This window comes from Lingula anatina, chromosome 1 (genome assembly GCF_051362555.1).
Source record: "Lingula anatina isolate TDL-2025a chromosome 1, LinAna3.0, whole genome shotgun sequence".
In the NCBI taxonomy this organism is placed as follows: domain Eukaryota; kingdom Metazoa; phylum Brachiopoda; class Lingulata; order Lingulida; family Lingulidae; genus Lingula; species Lingula anatina.
The window spans coordinates 56,945,495-56,965,113 of record NC_141767.1 but is presented as its reverse complement, the minus strand read 5'-3'; the positions used below and the strand labels follow the sequence as shown (position 1 = coordinate 56,965,113).

Sequence of the window (19,619 nt, the reverse complement as noted above, 5' to 3'; positions counted from 1 at the left end):
TACCACAATGTGCTAACGCAAATCTCATCACCGTGAACAGGTGTCACCCTTGCCTCTTCCACCATACGACCCTAACAATACTCAGGCTGAACTGTTAAGGTACACAGCAATCATACATGTGCAATAAAAACAAATCGTCTCATTTCAATAGTTTATTTGGTATGCTGTATATACTACTAACAAGACTATATCTGTGCCTTATTTGTGTAAATAGGAAGCATTCTGATATTTAAACCTTCAACATACAAATATTTTCAAGTGGACAAATACTTGTTAGCATAAAAGCACACCTTTCAATCCAATAACTGTATATAGGAATGCAGAAAAAAATATCAAATTAACCAATATCATAATGACTAGACTGATTGGTAATGTAACCTTAAAGGGCATATAAGCATTAGCTGTAAACATACCTACTACATTTGATATAACTGAGCAAATAAAAAAATTAAATACACACTTATACTTTCTATGAAACCAGATATTGTATCTCTTGAGCTTGTTGTTAAAATGAATTAGTCATCATGACAGTTGCCCTTCTTCCCTTTCCTCCAAACTCTGTAGTATTTTATCCATGTTGCCATCGAACTAGTTTTTTTTCAAGTTCCATGTTTTGAAACATCAAATCTGAGAGTGGTTTTGATGAATAAATAAAAATTCTTAATGGACATGTCAAATGGCTCTGCGTGTGTGGCTAGAAATGTTGGGAAGGGGCTCCTGTCCAGATACAATACTCAACAAAGTGTGTTCACTAACTGACATGTTTGCAGTAAAAGACCTCATTTATATTTTTCAATCACAAAGCAATAAAATTACTGGAATATATGACATTACTTTTTTCTGTGCCCCAGAAATAAAAACCTTGTGTTTTTCTAATGCAAAAGCATAAAAATAATATCATCATATCTACACATGTAGTCATAAAATAGCAATACATAAAAATATAGAACAAAACCTAACTACAGCAAACAAAATGAGATTTTTGTAACACAAACAAAAACTTTATCTGATATGTAGATAACTAATCTGTACTGATAAAGTGAGCTGCCACAATGATGAAGTTGAGCATCATGTTTGACTATAACACACAAAAATCATTCTTGGTCAATATATATATATATATATATATATATATATATATATATATATATATATATATATTGCTTTTATCCTAACATCTGTGCAATGCTTTCACTGTTAATAACCATCTTCACTGGTATATCTAAGTCAATATTTTAAAGTTAATGCATTACTTTCATCTCTCAGAAAGGAAAGTCATGGAGAGCATTTAACCAAAAAACAAAAAAATTAATGAAAAATAAGTATTGGGCCAAGAAGTATGGGCATACATAATATCAGTATGCATATATAAATAAATATGGAAATGTGATAACCCACACAAAACACAGTAACAAGCTGTCTCTGTTACAATGAAACATGAACGTATCACCTTTGCGAACATTTTGTAACCTTAGCATTTTTATTGCCAAGTCTGTGACTTGATCAGAAATTGTAGAAGCACAGCATACTGCTTACTTGGTACTCTGTAAACAGTATCAATGCTCAGCATGAACATACAAAAAGATGACTAACAGTGTTAAAATGCACTAGTTTTATTTTTATATTGACTGAAATTATGTTGCCAAAGCTGATAAGACAAAAGCTACTTCAAGCTACATGTACTTCTGCTAAAATGCAAAGATGAGATTCTGATAGCTGCCTGTGCTATAACAATACATATCTGTAATAAATACTGCTGTAAAATATAACCTTGTAATCTGTTATAATGGTAATATCAGAAATCAAACTTCTATCATAATGCCATATTGATTCATTTTTGTGCCATAAAGAACTAATGGAATATGATTATTCGATGTGCGCACTATGAGAACAATTATGATGAGAATGTTAAAAAATGGTGAAATCCTTAACCTTCTTTGTACGTTTTGCAGAGATTCTTATTCATACTGGAGTCAAATAAAACATTATAGTGGAAATGTATGTAGAATTGGCCTTGTGAAAAATGCCTTCATGAGTGTGATTAGTTACATGTTAACCATAATTTGTAGCTCCATTATCACCCCAATATGATCATATTCCCTTCTAAAGTATAAGCTATTAGCTGCCAGCTTGTAAAACCTATAAAACCTGTGACATGTTCCTTGTTATCCTCTAGTCAACATCTACCATCCAATCACTGGGCTGGCGACCATACTGAAAAAAAATCATTTTACACAACAATTATGACAAAGTAGGGTTTTTATTAAACAATCATTTATTTCTTTTATTTAAAGAAAAACAAAGTCCTTATTTGTACATGTAACACATAATTCAACTAGAATCCAATTAGAAGGATTAATGGGATATTCTGGATTTCCCTGCCTTGGTAATAAAAAGGGAAATTAAGAAAAAAATTGTATATTACAAGAACATGTGTCACAAAGACCATTCCAAGATTGAAAAAAAGTACTTAATATGAACTTTACACATTTACACTTAATAAGCTTAGTTTAACTCCTTCAGTCTGTACTTTTCTATATAGTTAAGATCATCAGGGGTGCAGCACATAGAATCTGGATTTACACATTGTGTACCTCATATCATTATCATATCAGTGTTGTTACCTGCATGTCAGTGAGCACTTGGAAGAATTTGCCATTTAGAGAGTCTTCCTGCTCCATGGTGGGCACTTGGAGAAATTCTCCTTGGTAAAGTATCTTCTCCACGGGGCAGACCACACATGCTGTGCCTGCTCCAAATATTTCTAATACCTATAGTTTAATAAATTTACAATTAGAGAGGCCTTAACTTGCAGTTTTTCTTTTGTCCTATTTGTAACCTCCTGTATAAGAGGTTTTGACACATTTTTATTCTTGTCATCAAATTTAATATGAAACTTTGTAAATCAACAAGACTATTCACGCTCCTGTTTTTCTGAACTACAGTAGCAGACTGGGACACATTTAGGATATCTGACATACAAAGTTATTATCAAGCTTGGGCAAACAACTAATTCTTCTTTCTGCCAGGGCTTCATTTGATCAACTACATATTTACTCTTCTCTGCCAAAGCATTAGTCATTCATATACCGACTCCTTTCTCTATCAATACTTAGTTAATTATATACTCATTCTCCTCTTTGCATTAGCTTTGGTGGTAAAATATATACTCACCCTTTTCTCTGCCAGAGCTTTGGTCAACTCTCCCATGTTTATCCTCCTTTCTGACACTTTAAACTGTCCCTAAATGCAACAAAAACAACATCAAAATCAGAAAAGTATTGTGTTTAAAAGTATTGTGTTTTATTGATTTTTAAAAAAGGCAAACAGTTTTCCAAATTAAAAGGACACAGATGTAAAATATGTTTACCCATGCATAAGCCAGTTCCAGCAGACTTTTTCTGGTCACACCAGGCAATATCAAATTATCTTTGAGAGCAGGAGTAACCAATTCCTTTTCTGAAGAAAAAAATGAAACGATATGTTATAGTACCAACAAAGGTTACAACGGCTACAGAGACAAAGGTCTTCAAAAAGCTTTGAAAACACTAAGAACATTAATGTATTTCTATCTTGAAAAAGAGCCCCTAAAAATACAACTTATACCAAATTCAACACTACCATGTAAAATGTGACCAGATTAATATGAGAAAAAATATATTACAACAAACACAATATATCTTATACTTCTTCAAACATCTTAGTACAACAATAAGTTAACACAAGCATAAGGTTATTGCTTCAGCCTCATACCTCCTTGTTCATTGACCAAGTACACAAATATATTCATGGTCCCCACTTCTGTAAGGTTCTGTTCTTCTCCAAACAGCCAGAGTACCTGCTGGCACCCATGCTGGGCAGCCATATTCTGGATGCTAATGGTGGGACCATAGTTGCTAGGAATGAGTGGAAAAAATTTCATCAGGTAAATTAGTTATTTGTGTAATTTACATCTGATTAATGGTACTAAAAAGTCGCACTGAGATATGAAACTTTAAGTTGCATACATCATTCAAGGGCAATTAAAAACAAAGCAAATATGTATTGTAATCCAAGTTGGTATAACTTAATACTATATCTTACATTGACTGACAATTATAATTTTAGAATTTTATTATTTTAGAGTAACCCTATCCATTGAAAATGTTGATTTTAAGCTATCTCAACACTGCTTTTTTGCATACCACAAAAAAAATTGAAAAAAAAAAAAAAAAAAGGTAGAAAAGCTGTCTACTGGACATATATATAATTGACAAACTGACAGAAACGGTGACAGTTTAAAAATGATGAAGAACCCATTTAACAATGAAAGTGCACAAAATAATTGCTATAAATCTAGTCACATAGTGTTTGTCCAGATAAATAATCATTATAAAAGGCCACACTGATTAAATTTTATGGATGACATATTCTGGAAACCCAAAAATAAATGCTGGGGGGGGGGGGGGGGAGGTGGTTAAGTAAAGGAATACACAGCTGGAAGCAAAAATTGCACCACGGAACACAGTGAACCATACAGACAACACGTCTTTATTTGCACTAAAGAAACTGAAGAGTCAGAAGTCATCTGCTTTATATCAGTGTATCAAACAAAAAGTCTTTCTTTGCACTGAGAATATTAAAGAAACAGCTCTCATCTGCTTCATCTGTATATTGAACAAACAACTGAAAATACCAGAGATTTGGCTCTCAACTTCTTCATCCCATACTTTGTACCATACAAACTACTGAGAATACTAAAGAGTCAGCTCTCATTTCAGGCCTTGTGAACAAATTAGGTGTATTCTAATATAAACCTCATATTTGTGAGCACAAATGTCCAAATCAACGCCTACAGCCACTGATTAACTACCCAATATAAAATTACCAATGTCAACTGCATACCAATCAATAATCACCCCCTCCGTCTTCTTGTGAACTTTTATGCTTATGCACGCATTTTGATGCCCATGATGCACCCACCCACCAATTTTTGCACCTGCTTTAGGCAGCAATAGGCATATGCAGGAAGTAATATTTATGACAAATTCCGGAGGTTTTGCTACCAAAGGGAGTTTTGTGACAACCCAGGCTTTTTCAGCATTTCGAGTGGTGATAGCAGTCAGTTCCAGAGTTCGGAGTAGGTGATTTTTTTTTAGAACAGGAGAAAATTTATGAATATACAGATGTCATTCATAAAATTTAATCAGTGTGGCATAATGAAAAAAATTATCAACTATTATTCTGTACCTGCCCAGTTTGGAAGCTCCTGCTCCACCTGGCCATGCCCTTACATAGGTGGGGTCAGCAAGTAATATGACTGGCTTCATTCCTGTTGGGTAGTACGGACCTACTGGACCCACCAAGACATACAAGAGAGCCTGGTTAGAAACAGTCACACCTAGAGTAGGCTGGAAAATAATTACAATATGGCATCAGAGGAATTAATTTCAATCTTATTTTGCTTGAGATTAATTCAACAAAGAGATCCAGGATGCCAAGAATGGGGGAAAGATGTGGCAACTATTTTTCCATGAAGATAAATTTTGAAAACATCTTTCAATGTGTATATTCTGCAGTATCTCTACAGGACTTGGTTCTTCTCCCACTTCAGTAAGAGAGAAAAACCAAATCTCCTGATAAAGACACATTGATTATATTGAGTGTGCAAAACCAGATGATGAAGTGACGGACACTTCTTACTTCACAGTCTGTACAACTTAAGACAACTGAGCATGTGGTTTTTGAACAAGTGATTCCATGTCCTTTACAAATCTTTCTTCTTTTTTTTCCAAAAAGGGTGGCCTGACACATTCCACTGGTGAGTTACCTTAGTTCCTTTGTAGAAAGGCCTGAGACATTTACCTGACTTGAGTTCCTTTGCATGTAAGCCCAACATGTTCAAGATACTTTAGTTCCTATGAAGGAAGGCCTGATATATTTCAATTAAGCCTACACATTCCACTTACTTCAGTTCCTATGAAGGTAGGCCTAATATACAGGCTGCTGGAGGTTGAGTGTGGCACCCAATCCTTTTCCACCCTGATTAGTTTCTTGATACACTTCAGCAGCTCTAGGCCATCAAAATTCTAGAGATATAAAGTATTTGTTACATATATGTCAATGCAGATCTCTTATATATATATATATATATATATATATATATATATATATATATATATATATATATATATATATATATATATATAATTACTAATAATAAATACTGATACTGATTTTGTCTTGGACTTTCAATGAAAAAGAGCAGTATCTTAAAGAAAAAATATGATGGCAATTTGACAGTCACTTTCACTTCTTCACCACAGTCTTTTTCACTCCATTTTCACTTGTATTTCATGGCTTAAGAATATATTCCTAGAGAAAGATAATAAATGACCAATACCCAACAGTGCTTTCACCTTTTAACAAATTTTAGCAATTTTTTCTTTCTATATTGCATCTCTCTATCTTAGGTGAGCATAACCATATTGGGTGATTCAAGTGGACAAGGCCTCTCCTCTAGAGCTGAATGTCAATGGTTTGATCCAAGATTAGTTCATACCAAAGACCATCATAAAAATGGTACCTGCTATGTCCTCACTTAGCATTCAGCATTAAGAGATTGAAGCAGGGGGTAAAGAGGCCAATAACAATGTCACCAGCCTTGCTCCACCATGCATCACACTGGACAAGGACATTGTGATTGCAGAGTGGTTGTAGCATGGGCACCACTTTCCCACTGTAAAATAATACAATCATATCCTGCCGAGGCAGCCCTGACATACGTACCATGGATATGTATCCATACGTGCCATGGATATGCATCCATAGACAAACTGACTAAACAGGCCTTAAAGTGAACTCTAACAAAGTCAACTAGCTTTTGGACATGGTGTCTTTTTAATTTTTGATCTAACCTCAGCTGGCAGCAAAGCATGATATGCAGTCTACAATAATTTATTAATTTTTTCAAAAAAGACCTATCTGAAATGATAATGAACTCACTGGCAGGCAGCATCTTGTGGCAGAGTTGTTCATTCTTTTCATATTTTCTTCAGGTCTGAATAATCTTATTTTGCCATCTACTCCTCTGAAGGCTTTCATTCCTTCAAACAGCTGAAAAGGGATGCATATGCAAGCATTATCTTTATGAAAACAATGATATAAAGATAGAAATATAACTATTTCAGTTCCACACCATGTCTAAATATATAGAATAATCCCAATATTGTGATAAGAAGAGAATACAGTACTTACAGAGCTGCATTTTACATGTATGGTTCACTATTCTATTTACACACATTATATCTTCAAAATTCAATACATTACTCTTATAAGAAAACTGGAAACATTACTTCACCATGATATTATTTCCCTATTCAAGTCATGTGTAAAGAAGGCATAATATGATTAAAACTCCTTCCCTACTCAAATTATACCAGGTATCATCAGCAGGAAAAAAAGTGCTTGGTGGTCTATAGTCAAAGAAAATCTAGCTGAAGAGAGCAAGCAAAGCAAATGTTATAAATTGAGAGCTCTCTATCATCAACTGAGAGTTGAGAAAATTAAAGATAGAGATAAAAGATCAGAACTAACTTGGTTAAAGATTTCTCATTTGATGTTGAAAGTAAATATTTAACAGAATATTGATGTGATAGAAAGACCAAACAAATAGGCACTTCCCTCTAGTTCTAGATAAAAATAAAAAATTAATAGTAATATTTGTAATACTAAATACATATAATACATGTATATCTATTTTTCCCATGGATCCTTTTGGCTGAAAACTTAACAATAAATAATATCTAAGTCAAAGAAAAAGAACTCTACCCTACATAACACAAAACAACCTTAAACACATCAGTTACATGTGATGGCCTATTATTTCGTGTGGGTTATGTTTATTGTGTGGTGCAGCCATCTTATTTCAGATCAGAGACATAAAGGCACTTATGGATTTTTCTTGCAAACTATGGCAGATTTCTCTGAGTGCTCATTGTTGGTGGTGTATCTGTCTGGTACCATCAGATTGTCATAGGTGGTGACAGAAACACCTTGTTCATGTTTTTGTATTCTCTGAATATATATCAATCATTGCTCATTTTTTCTCTATAAAAAACAATGATGAAGAATACATGTATTTTCCTCAGAGTCCATTCAAAATGAATAGGCTGTTTTTGTATTTTATTTATTAGGTGCACTTTTGAACAGTAAGATTTCCCAGTATTTAGAGGAAAGTGCGCTCAAATTTAATGACAAGCTATCGAGTGTGGAACAGCAAGAAATAAAAAGTTAAAGACTTGATCTGTATTTCAGCCATATTAAATCTCCAAAAAGATTTCAACTAAAACAATTAGATGGTAGGCAATTCAGGGGTGAATGATACGCCAATACCCTTGTAAAATACTCTTAGACTAATTATTGTAATGTTAATTTTTAAACATGACCTACATTTTATTTTACTGTACATAACCTAACAGTAAATGCCACAAACATCTCAGAAACACAGTTTGGGATTTATGGAACAATGGATACTTTATCTGACAATGACAGCAACAGCATAAGAGATCCAGTGATAACAATATACACATAAACTTACAATATCTGTGAATGGGTTGTTCAAATGGTACGTTTTGCCATTCAGGACAGAGATAAAATTTTATAACAATGAAGTTAAGCTTCAGGCTTCCTATATTTCTCAGTCAGAAGTCACTGATATAATAGCTAACAAAGCAAAGAAATGAATCAGTAAATGTCAAGACATAAGTTTAACACCCTAAAAGGAAGAAAACAGTTTTTGTCAAAAATATTTCTGCTAGAGTATTTTCAGTGAATGCTATTTTTAAATTTGATCTTTGGAAGAGACTCTTATATAGAATTTCTTGAATTGTTGACAACTAAAATATCAAATTCTATTACAATCAAACCATAAAATCATTTTTACATAAATAGTGTAAGTATTGCTGCATTTTAACTGGGATTTTAAAAGAGAAAGAAAAAATGGACAAATATGCAAAATAAAAAGAAACAAAACAAAAATGAAAATAAAAGAAAAAAAATATTAAGAGAAAAAATCACTGATAAAATGGCATAGAGAAAAATAGCCATAATCACAAAGAAGTGTGTTAAGAACATAAGTAATATCTTGGCAAGCTCCAGGCCTTCACATCAAGTCTTACGCCTGGGGTGTGCATGTTCGTACTGGTTGGTACGCCTCTCTCCTCACTGTCTCCATGTTTGCTAACAGCACTCCTCACTTATGACATGTTACAACAATGGCTGCTATCCATGGGCACCTGACAATTGCAGGTTACCGAGATACAAGAGAAAAAATCCCTTTGAAACCAGACCTCCTAGGTTTGTATTGAAGGAAATTCAGGTGTAGCACATATTTCTGTAGTGAGTGTCTTTAGATCTCCCAGAGTGATAATAGGATAGAGATATGACCACAGGTGCTTGCTATAATGATACCCTTCTGTTTATTTTATTATATCAAAAGCAGTAAAAAAAGATGAAAATTAGATATTATTATTCAAATGAGATCAAAGGTCATGGTCCTTCATTAAATCCTTCACAGCATAACTTCTCAGTTTAACTCATCATACTATAGTGGACATGCTTGTCAAGGTATTTTGCCATGGGTCTTTCTCTTATCCGATCAGCCTTAGTTAACAACCTGAACATGTTCGCACAAACTATGTGCCTGACAACATAGTTTGCAGCAAAGTCGCGTGGCGGGATCACTGTGACAATATGGGGCTACCACATCTGACAGATCATACTGCAACTCACTACTATCTTATCATATAGATTATATTTTTAAAAATTACTGACAAAAAAAAAAAAGAAAGAGAAAAGGGGAAAAACTGACCTGAAGGAAATTAAAAACTACCGGGTATATGCAAATTTTGTCAGAAGCTGTAATAAATTAATAATAATCCAAAAGTTATTCTATTTAGATGAAAGAGGCACTTGACTCAAAAATGTAATTCTTTTGATGGTCACATACCTGACAGCAAAAGACAACGGCGACACAAGGATTGCTGCAACAGCTGCAGGGCTGAAACCTGGCTGCCACACAATACTCAAATTGCAAGTCATTGTTTTGGTCAGCTCTAAGCTAAAGCCAACTCCCAACACAATGAATGAAATATGCACATGCCTGGCCACAATCCTTCTTTGGAATCGGAATAATTTATCAACTATAAATTTTTGTTGTTGTGTATGAAGTCACCACAATGCCAAATTTTGAAGACAATTGCAGACAGGTAGGAAGTTACTTTTCACTTCATTTTACTCTCATATTTGATTTATAATTGGTTATATTATAATAGTGTAACAATTATGATAATGTATCAATTATTTAAAAATTGCTTCAAACTTGCTGACTAAACTTGTGTAGAGCTAATCAAAGCAAGTCAAATAACAACATAAGCAACAATTTTTTGCACTGTACAGAGTTAACCTGGATGCAATTACCATAAAAAATGTTCTTCAATTCAAGTTTGAAATATTTTGTAAATCAGCAAGTACAGAAGAAATTTTCAATTAATTTTTGAGATGATTTTCCTTCCTGTCCATTGAATTGTCTGAGCTCAGGGCTTCCCTGGTATTAAGATAAAAGAGGTGTTAAAGAGAGCAATTAAGAAACCATCAAAGTGTCTGTTCTACAGGCACAAACATTCAGGATAACAATACAATAAAGCAGTGCTCAGTCTGTAAAATGCAGCAGACAGCAATAAATTCAAACGATAAAAATACCTGTAACAGTTTTCATGCCTACCCCATTCAATTAGCATAATGAAGGGAGATAATAATAGCTTTTGTTGAAAATTAACTTTGTGAGTTGGTGATAAAGCCAAGGCTAATGGTTAATTTCATTGTGTTTTTCCACTGTTTTCAGCCATTAGCTCTTTACAGGTTTAAAGACACCCAGGCCATTTGCGCGCTCAGAATACCAAGAGTAAGAGGGTGTGAAGGCATTAAATTGGTTATGACTTTTTTCTGTTGTTACACCTGGCTACTGTGCTATCTGTGAGAATATCAGAGACATTTAGGTTTCCTCAATTTGTGTCATATTGCCATTTGTATAAACATATAACAGCCAAATACATGGAAGGCACACACATGCATAAAACAACAATAAACCAAAAAAAAAAAAAAAAAAAAAAAAAATGCATTTGTGAAATAAGAGGCACAAGCTGTTTTCTGTATTTTTTCATTTCTTGTCAAATGGCTGGCTTTTTAAAAATCATAATCTGATCCAATTTTCAAATGAAAAAATTTGTAAAGGCAGTTTCATGTTCAAGAGGCAAATCTTTCAAATGTTCTTAAAGTTAATGTGCTTTGTTTTATCAACTGTAGTATATAGCTCTAAGATCTCTATTAAGGACAACATTGTTGCCAAGTTGCCCCTTTTCAACCCATTGTTTTCGCACCAAGGTTCACGCTTCCAAGTGCAAAAAATATTTAGCTAAAAAATCATAGCAGACCCATAAATACAGATAAAGGGCAGTTCCAATGAAACTTAAACAATGTAACTCACCTTGTGACATTAAGTTTACAAATGACAGATTTTTTCAAAATGAACTAATTAGAAAGTTGGGAGAAAGCACTATCTATTGAAAATGACACCCTAAATGACAAAGTAAATAACAGAGTAAAATATTTTTAAAAATCCTTTCAGAATAATTCCTTAAAATCCACCAATGCCTGGTTTCAGTTGATTTAAAGAAGGAAAAATAGTTCATTTTAAGAAGTGTGGTAGTTTTTACATGCATTTGTACCCATCACACAGAAGAAGGAAGGGCTGTCGTATACTGTTATAAAAAAGGATGCCTTATCATAGTACTAGACATGCCACTAAATTTTAGTTCAGATAAACATCTAATTTATTAAAATGTAACAAAAACAATTTGAATTTCAAAACAATGCAGAGCTTACCCTGTAATCTACATAATAATGAATTTAATCTATGAATAATTCTTGTCAAAAATGTGCCCATTGTGATATACCATGCTTGGTTAAGCAGCAGACTTCTAAACAACTGAGCAGTACGAGATATCTTTAAAGGGACTTTAATGAGTGTAAGGTAAAAACATCAGGCAAAGCCAAACCTCCATTTTAATCAAAATACTCTTATTCACATGAACATTATAATTTTTCTTGGTAGATATTTTATATCTATAAAGAAATGGCCAAGAGAGATTGCAATCATGAAAAAGTATCATTGTCAAATTATAATTCCATGTACCTGTTACAAATGAAAATTTTTTTCCTTTTTCCTGTTTTTAACTATAAATTCACAACATTCCGCCATATATGTCAGATTAAAGCTAATTACATATTTTTACACCTTGATGTGCATTATCTTATCAAATCACTTGCTACAGAGTGGTACAAAACAACTGCAGGGTAACGTATTGAATACAAAAAGCTTTTCTATCTCCATAACTATAGCAACCTTCCGACCCGCTCCACGTCAATTATCTTATTGAAATACAATGGAAATAATGGGTCTTTTACAGCTCTACCATCAGAGCATGCACGCCTTGTCAAGAGATAAGCTAAGGATTACTTTCACTTGCAATGGGATTCACCCATTTAAAAAAAAGGGAGAAAAAGTCAGAATTTTTTTCATACTTGAAAGATTCCATCCAAAATAATAAAAACTACAAACCATCTACACAAAGGAACAGAATATTTTACAATTGCATTTCAAGTCTACCACAGCACAGGTGAGGAGCATGCCAAGATCACAATACTAAACCATCTTAATAAACCAACTCTTTCCGCCCCCTCCACCGCCAGGTGGAACCTGCTCCCCATTCTTTAACTGGACAATAAGTCATTAACCAAAGATTGTGGTTTTGTTAAAAACATAATAAAATACATTAAGAACTCTTTTAGTTTCAGATCTTCATCCCAAGGTGTCAGAAGTCTACAGGTGAAAACACTGCCTTCAGCCTTCAGGCCAGCAAATTGTGGCCACTGTGTTTTCTATTGTAAATAAGGTGAGTTACAATTTTCATAAACAATTGGGAGACAAAATGCATTCTGCATTATGCAGTCAATAAGAAGAATGCATTAGATTTGGTTGAAATGTCTGTTAAAAAGAACTATTGTCATTTACTTTCAGGTGAGGACATTTTAGGTATTTTTTGTTCTAATTCATTTATGTCAAATTATATAACAACTCTTTATTTAACTATCTGTGGTGGCAAGTACAGTTCTTATATGAGATTATCTAAATGGGACCCCACTGGGAGCATTTTCTTCACACGAGCAACATACTGTAATGGAAGTGAAATGATAAATGAACACTGTAAACAGTTGTAACAATTAAGGTTTACTTTTAAAATCAAAGACAACTAATTTTTTTGGTATGCCATTCCATTTTATCAGGCCATCTAAACAAAATTGCCATTTGTGATTTTGAGCTGCTGGTTTGTGATTCTGAAAGCCAAATAAACTGCAATTTGAAGGTGCCAACATAAAAATACTTGTTGCAAAGACCACAATATAAATAGCAAACCACAAGTCCACTCACCTGTCTGTTGGGCATGTACGTGTATTCCAGAACAAGAATGCATTACACTGTATAAAAGTTTGATTCATTTGATGCTTGATATTTATTATAAGAGCTAAAGTTAATTAATAGAAAATAGATATTTGCAAGTTGGTGCAAACATTTCTTCAATTTCGTGTATCTTATTTGTAACTCTTTTTCGACTTAAATTTCTGAAAGCTCCAACATGCAGTTCCTGGTATCTTCTGCCATGTTGAAAATAGTTCAGGGTTGAGAAAAAGAACCCGACTGTAAACAGCATGAGGCCCAAATGAAAGCTGACCAAATTATTTTCAGTTAATACTGTGGGGCTTGCATCATGAAATTGTGGTTTAAGCTGTTAATATGACGTTTGTAATCACAAACAAACCGCTTGAAATAAAAAATGGCAATCATCACATGACCTTCTTAATCAAAATCTTTCTGTGCTTTCTTAACTACCATATATATATATATTTTTTTTTCCTCAAAAAGGTAAAATATAATAAAATTTCTTCTTAAACCATTACATAACACAACCCAAATCAAAATTTCACATTGATTTTCACCATGATCAATAAGCATGTTTCAATTATCCTAATCAAATCTTTAAGATAGATAAAAGCATGTTGGCAAAAATATATTTAGAATAATTCATATTTGATAAATATCTTTTAAATCATCTCAACAGAATGATGTTTATTTTACACAAGAATAAAAGAAGAACCATAGTTAATAGTTTTGATATTTTGGACTCACAAGATCTGTTCACTTCCATCTCAAAAACATTTTTTACTTTTAAGATAGTCTTTCTACCAACTGTCCAGAACACATGCTACAAGTACAAGGCTGACTGAGAGAAAACTGAGAGAGAACTGAGTATGTTGCATTACATCTTGCATAAGGTCTCAGCTTAGGCAAAAGCACACTAATAGCTCTTAATTTCAATCTAAGAAAGCTACAGACACTAAAACACAACAAGCTTGCACACAGGTTTGCCTTGTCTAAATGTACCTATTGCACCAGGAGCAGGTTTTTGTCAGATCCATAAGCACCCTCAGCAGTGCATGAGAGGACAGGGGTCGCAGTCCAGTTAAGCAGAACTACTACTATACACTCCATGCTATAGAAGAGCTATTAAAATAAATGATGGTTTAATCATACACACAGGGGGGACATAAAATTTCTAAAAAAGAAACCTCAATTTGAAGTAATACAAAGGATAGAAGATTGATGCAACGAAAAAGCCATCAAAAATAACTGCCAAGAGCAAGTTATTTTTTTCAATTTTCTCTATTTTGAATAACAATTGGTGCTTGTTTATAACAGCCTCATATCTAATATAATTACTTCAACACTTCATCTTTAAAAATGAAAAAAAAATTAACACAATGAAATTCCATTTTATGCAGAAAGGCAATAAAGGCCTTTAATTAACATTTTACTCAAAATACATTACTTATAACACTTCAAGGATGTTATACTTATCATACACCTCTCATATTGTGAAAGAGTTTTTTTAAACCATGTATCTTGCAATGCCAACTGAAAATTGTGTATCAAATTGTGTTAGATGGGCCTCATATCTCTTCTGGCCTGTCTCTTCACCAGTTAAATGTGCATCCAACGATTAGTGATATTCAAATGCGCCTCACTAAGACATCGGGATTTGTTCTTCAAAATATCCAAACCAAACAAAAGAATGAACAATTAAAACACATATTATCTACTTTCTTTTTCAGAATTTCACTGCACTAAATGATTTTTTATGTGAAATGAAAGCACAGTTCAATATCCATATGCAGCTGATTTGTCATCAGCAAAAAAAATAAATAAAAAGGTACATGAAGGCATTTATGATAAATGTATGATAGATAATGTGAGAAAATGAATAAAAGCTTTGATGTCTTCATTTTAATGATCAATTTATCAACATTATTTATATTATACTATGAAATTAATTGTTAGTAAGCACATTTGATAAATCAAATTAACATTCCTGAACCGAGTGTACTTGCTAAAACCTCAAAAATTGTTTACTTGTGAAACAAAGCAATTCTTATACAACAACCAATGCAAAGTTACAGACATTTTAGAGCTGAAGAGAACAAAAAAGTCAGAAACTTGAGTAAATTAGTAACTAAATCAGTCAGCATGACCAGAAAGTGCAGGGCTTAAGTTGAATACTGCAGATTCTATGGAAAATGTGGGACTCTTGGATGTTCTTCCAATGATGATGAAGCTTATGTGCATACGTTTTCTACAAAACCTTTTTACATTTTTTTAATCATCACATGACTACATCTTAGCCTATTTTCAAATATCTCTATTTAGTCATAATTCAGTAGTATCAACAATCATTTTATTTGATTTTCTTTAAAAAGAGTACATTTATTTTAAGTTACTTGCTACTTAGCCCCAATTCAATACATCACAGAGTAGTTAACTAAATTTTGCATGTGTAAAAAATTGAAAAACCAAAACTGAAAATCTATCATAAGTTAATAGTGCTCTTAATAGTGCTCAGAGTAATACTGGGTTCCCATGCCTAGATCGATCCATCTCGATCGGTCTAACTCCCTGGGGAATCTCACTAGATTGCTATCAACCTAACTAGCTAAAATGTCTGTCACACCTACTGAATCAGCTAGGGTAAAGATAATTACCCCCTAACAGCTTTACTAGGCATGACAGACATTTAAGCCGGTTACATTGATAGCAATTTAGTGAGACTCCCCAGGGAGATAGATCGATCCAAATATCTGCGGGAATGGTCCCTAATAGAGTGTAGTTATATCCTTGTATTTGCTCAAACAATATATAATTACCACAGGAATAATGTATTAGTTTTCCTTTCTTGTTAACTCTGTATCTTTGTATTATTTCATTGTATGTACGTATTACTACAGCTCCTACATAAGAGGCTTATTTCAAACAGAAGTGACAGACAAAATAGCTTATTTATCGGCAGATCACCTGGTTTTGTTCTTTTCTAATTCAATATCAGTGAACCCTGCATCTTTTTCTTTCATACACAACATACGGTACTTTGACACTTTGTCAAAGTACTGATCAAAATGTGATCACATGTGCTACAAAAGAATTCACTGCCTACATATTTTCTCAGATATCCTAAAAATGTTTGTCTCTATACATTTTCTTCTATTTCTCTAAGCTGCAGTCTGTACATTATCCTTTGAATATTTTATTTATCCTACTTTACTTGAATTAGTACTACAGCCCTGTAACACATCAGTCAATTTAAAAAGAAATAAAAAGATGCAGCGATCACTTCAATCCTTCACCACCTGAATCATAAAATGAAATGCTCATTTTTATCTTCATCAAAAAATTATAGGATTCTTTTTTCATAAATCAAATTAGTGGGGATAAAATAAACTTCAATTTGAAGCAAATAACTCCTCTTAAAAATCTTCAAAAAATCTACTTGTAAAACAAATTAACATCATTAATATTCTGGGTATGACAAGCATTTCATTCAGCTTCATAGGACAATCAGCCTTGATTACTGTGGGGGATAAAACTTCATTTGTGATAATAGATCCTAAAATTTGAAAGATAACCAATGCTAATGTGAATCATCTGAGATAGCACAAAGACTCCTGAAATAATGTAAAATCAAGCAAGATTTCATGGGATTTGGAGGAGAGTAGGGTCATAAATAATAGCCAACTAGTATAGTGGCAATGTAATATTAAAACTGTCAGAATTTATCCATTGCATGTATAATTTTGTTTGTTCTCTATTATACAGTCTATTGCACAAAAGTGCCAAACTAAACATATAAATTTAGAGTGCAACTACTTTATTTCTTTCAATAAAGACATTCCTAACATGTAGAGGTTCACCCTTATTGCTGAAATGCCCTGCCTCAAGTGAATTTTGCACAATTTTCAGTTTCACAGTCTGGTTCTACATTATCTCAGATGATTTACATTACTACTTACCTCACCTCACCAAATGCTTTCCCAGATTCCACTGGATTTACCCTGATATGAAAATATTACATAGAACACAAAAACAAACCTCCTCATGGGGAGACTATTATCTTAAATCACCTCATAGGGTGACTGTGATAATCACTTGGCATTTCCAATGTTTGTCTACTCAAATGCAAGAAAAACAACTAATCAATGTGACATGTACAAACAATACCCAATGATTTCACTATATGGGTTTTGCAAAGTGGAGCATAGTAATTAGAATTATAACTCCTTTTCACTTCAATTCACCTTCACCTGCCAATAACAAAACCTTGACCTATTACAGGGATTAGGCTGAAACTTTCAGTTAATACAGGTGTTCTTTTTACATGGAATAGAATAGACAATTTCACCACTATCCCTTACCTCTACAGCATAGTGAAGTGCCTTGGCCCCAGGGTGCAGAGACAGGTTGTGGAGGGGGGTTATCCTAGGCTTTCCCCAGCCTGAATCACGGTGCCACTCCACCTCTAACATGTGGTCCGAGAATTCCTTCCCAAACACAAGGCTGTTGGGATCAGGCTTAGGTCTCAGAGTTTTGGAAAGTTCAATCTCCAAGTCATCATACTACATATATTTAAAATACAAACAATTGTAACTTGAAATCCTGATGGGTAACAAGTTCAAATTCATATCTAAATTACTAACAAAGTCTTTATATGGAACATGAAATGATTTCTGATAAATCAATCCTCCTCTCTAAATCAACTATTATCAAGTAGTAAAACAGCTTTGTAACTTTGTCATTAAATTAAAATAAATTTCTTAAAGCAGATTCTGTTGGTTCAAACATAATATCATCCTAAAATTTCTGTTAATTTTTCCTTTTTGAGAGGGGCTTTGGACAAAATAAGCTAGGATTGCCAAGATTGAAAAAGAAAAATTGGTAATCAGCACTACTGCACATACACAAATGCTAGTAATAATAATAACTTTAAAAGAGTAGGGCACCAGCTTTAATGTTAACTGTGACTACAGAGACCCATGTACATGTATGTATGAGAATTAATCAGACTCAGGCTCACCTTGAAAGTGCTCGAGGAAGCTGAAAGACATCTGACTATGTTTATATTTCCACAATGTTTCAAAGGGCGACATAATGAGGTCTGGAATATAAATTATTATGAAAGTTGCAAATGTTGTAGGTATGTGAAAGAAGGTAATGAATTCATTCCTATATATGTGTAAGTAGGTCAATATATACATTTAAATGCTACTTCCAAATAATAAATATGTAAAATAGTTAGAATAATTTAGGTGAAAACAAAATTAAAATTTGAAACCTTTTTTGATTATCTAAGTCCATCGATCTACATGTTGGAAGTATTGTTTCATAAGTAATTAAACTCAATTTATTTTAATAAAACGTAATAATAGCAACATTAATATGTTTTGCATCATAAATATAAAGATTCTGCCATTTCGCAGTTTTACATCCATAACGAAAACGTAACTTTCACTGTCACCCCAGTTTTTCTCAGTTAATAAGGTCATTTTCCTGGTCTATCACAAAAGTTAAAACGTCATTAGAGTAGACAGGTGTCTCTCCCCAAGGCTCCAGATTAATTATGTGCACTTTTCTCTACCACACAGTGCAAAAATGTGCCATGAATTAACCAGTGACATATCAGTAACTATCTAGTAAAAATCAATTTTTGGCCCTGGTAGAAGGTAGTGGACAGGCACCAGTTCTTACAATAACTGTTTTTTGTTGATCAAGAAACCTTCACTGGTCAAGAACTTGAAGAAGCGGTAAACCACCGTGGTAATTGATTTGGACATGTAAAAACGCAATTAATACTGCGTTTTATCACGTGGACATACAAAACCAAAGTCAATATCATAAAATAATTAACATGCATTTAAAGATTTTGTTGTTGTTGATCATGTAATGTATTACTTACGAAATCTCGGATCCTTTTCAGCATGACCTTGTTGACAGTCGCCATTTTAAAGTAATCTCGATTCAAGTTCCCCCCAAACCACAACAAAGACACGTGGTTTTTCAGTAATGCTACACTGGAAATATAGGATTTCGTCCTCTCATGCACTGCGCCAAATTTTATGTTAGTGGGTCATAAAATAATTAC

The 19,619-nt window shown here is 33.4% G+C and overlaps 1 protein-coding gene across 2 annotated transcripts; it reads right to left on the bottom strand.

Moving 5' to 3' along the window:
- Positions 1-139: 139 nt before the first annotated feature.
- LOC106172139 (branched-chain-amino-acid aminotransferase) lies at positions 140-19,584 on the bottom strand. 2 transcript variants are annotated; one of them, XM_013552750.2, is made up of 11 exons: positions 19,434-19,584; positions 18,555-18,635; positions 17,896-18,096; positions 6,985-7,095; positions 5,949-6,068; positions 5,230-5,390; positions 3,754-3,896; positions 3,371-3,459; positions 3,175-3,243; positions 2,625-2,771; positions 140-2,214 (listed from the first exon to the last, which is right to left on the bottom strand). In XM_013552750.2, exons 1-11 carry the CDS (start codon positions 19,476-19,478, stop codon positions 2,173-2,175), a joined length of 1,209 nt encoding a protein of 402 aa, XP_013408204.2. In that variant the 5' UTR covers positions 19,479-19,584; the 3' UTR covers positions 140-2,172. The 2 variants fall into 2 exon arrangements, with proteins under 2 accessions (XP_013408204.2, XP_086858918.1); XM_087002792.1 differs by lacking the exons at positions 17,896-18,096; positions 18,555-18,635; positions 19,434-19,584 and adding an exon at positions 9,159-9,809.
- Positions 19,585-19,619: the final 35 nt, after the last annotated feature.

Bases quoted from the DNA above. Each gene is read 5' to 3' on its own strand.
- LOC106172139 (XM_013552750.2), bottom strand. From the start codon at position 19,478: ATGGCGACTGTCAACAAGGTCATGCTGAAAAGGATCCGAGATTTC. The intron at 18,636-19,433 runs GTAAGTAATACA...TTTATATTCCAG, and splicing joins TGAAAAGGATCCGAGATTTC to ACCTCATTATGTCGCCCTTT. The intron at 2,772-3,174 runs GTGAGTATATAT...ATTAAACTATAG, and splicing joins AAGCTCTGGCAGAGAAAAGG to GTATTAGAAATATTTGGAGC.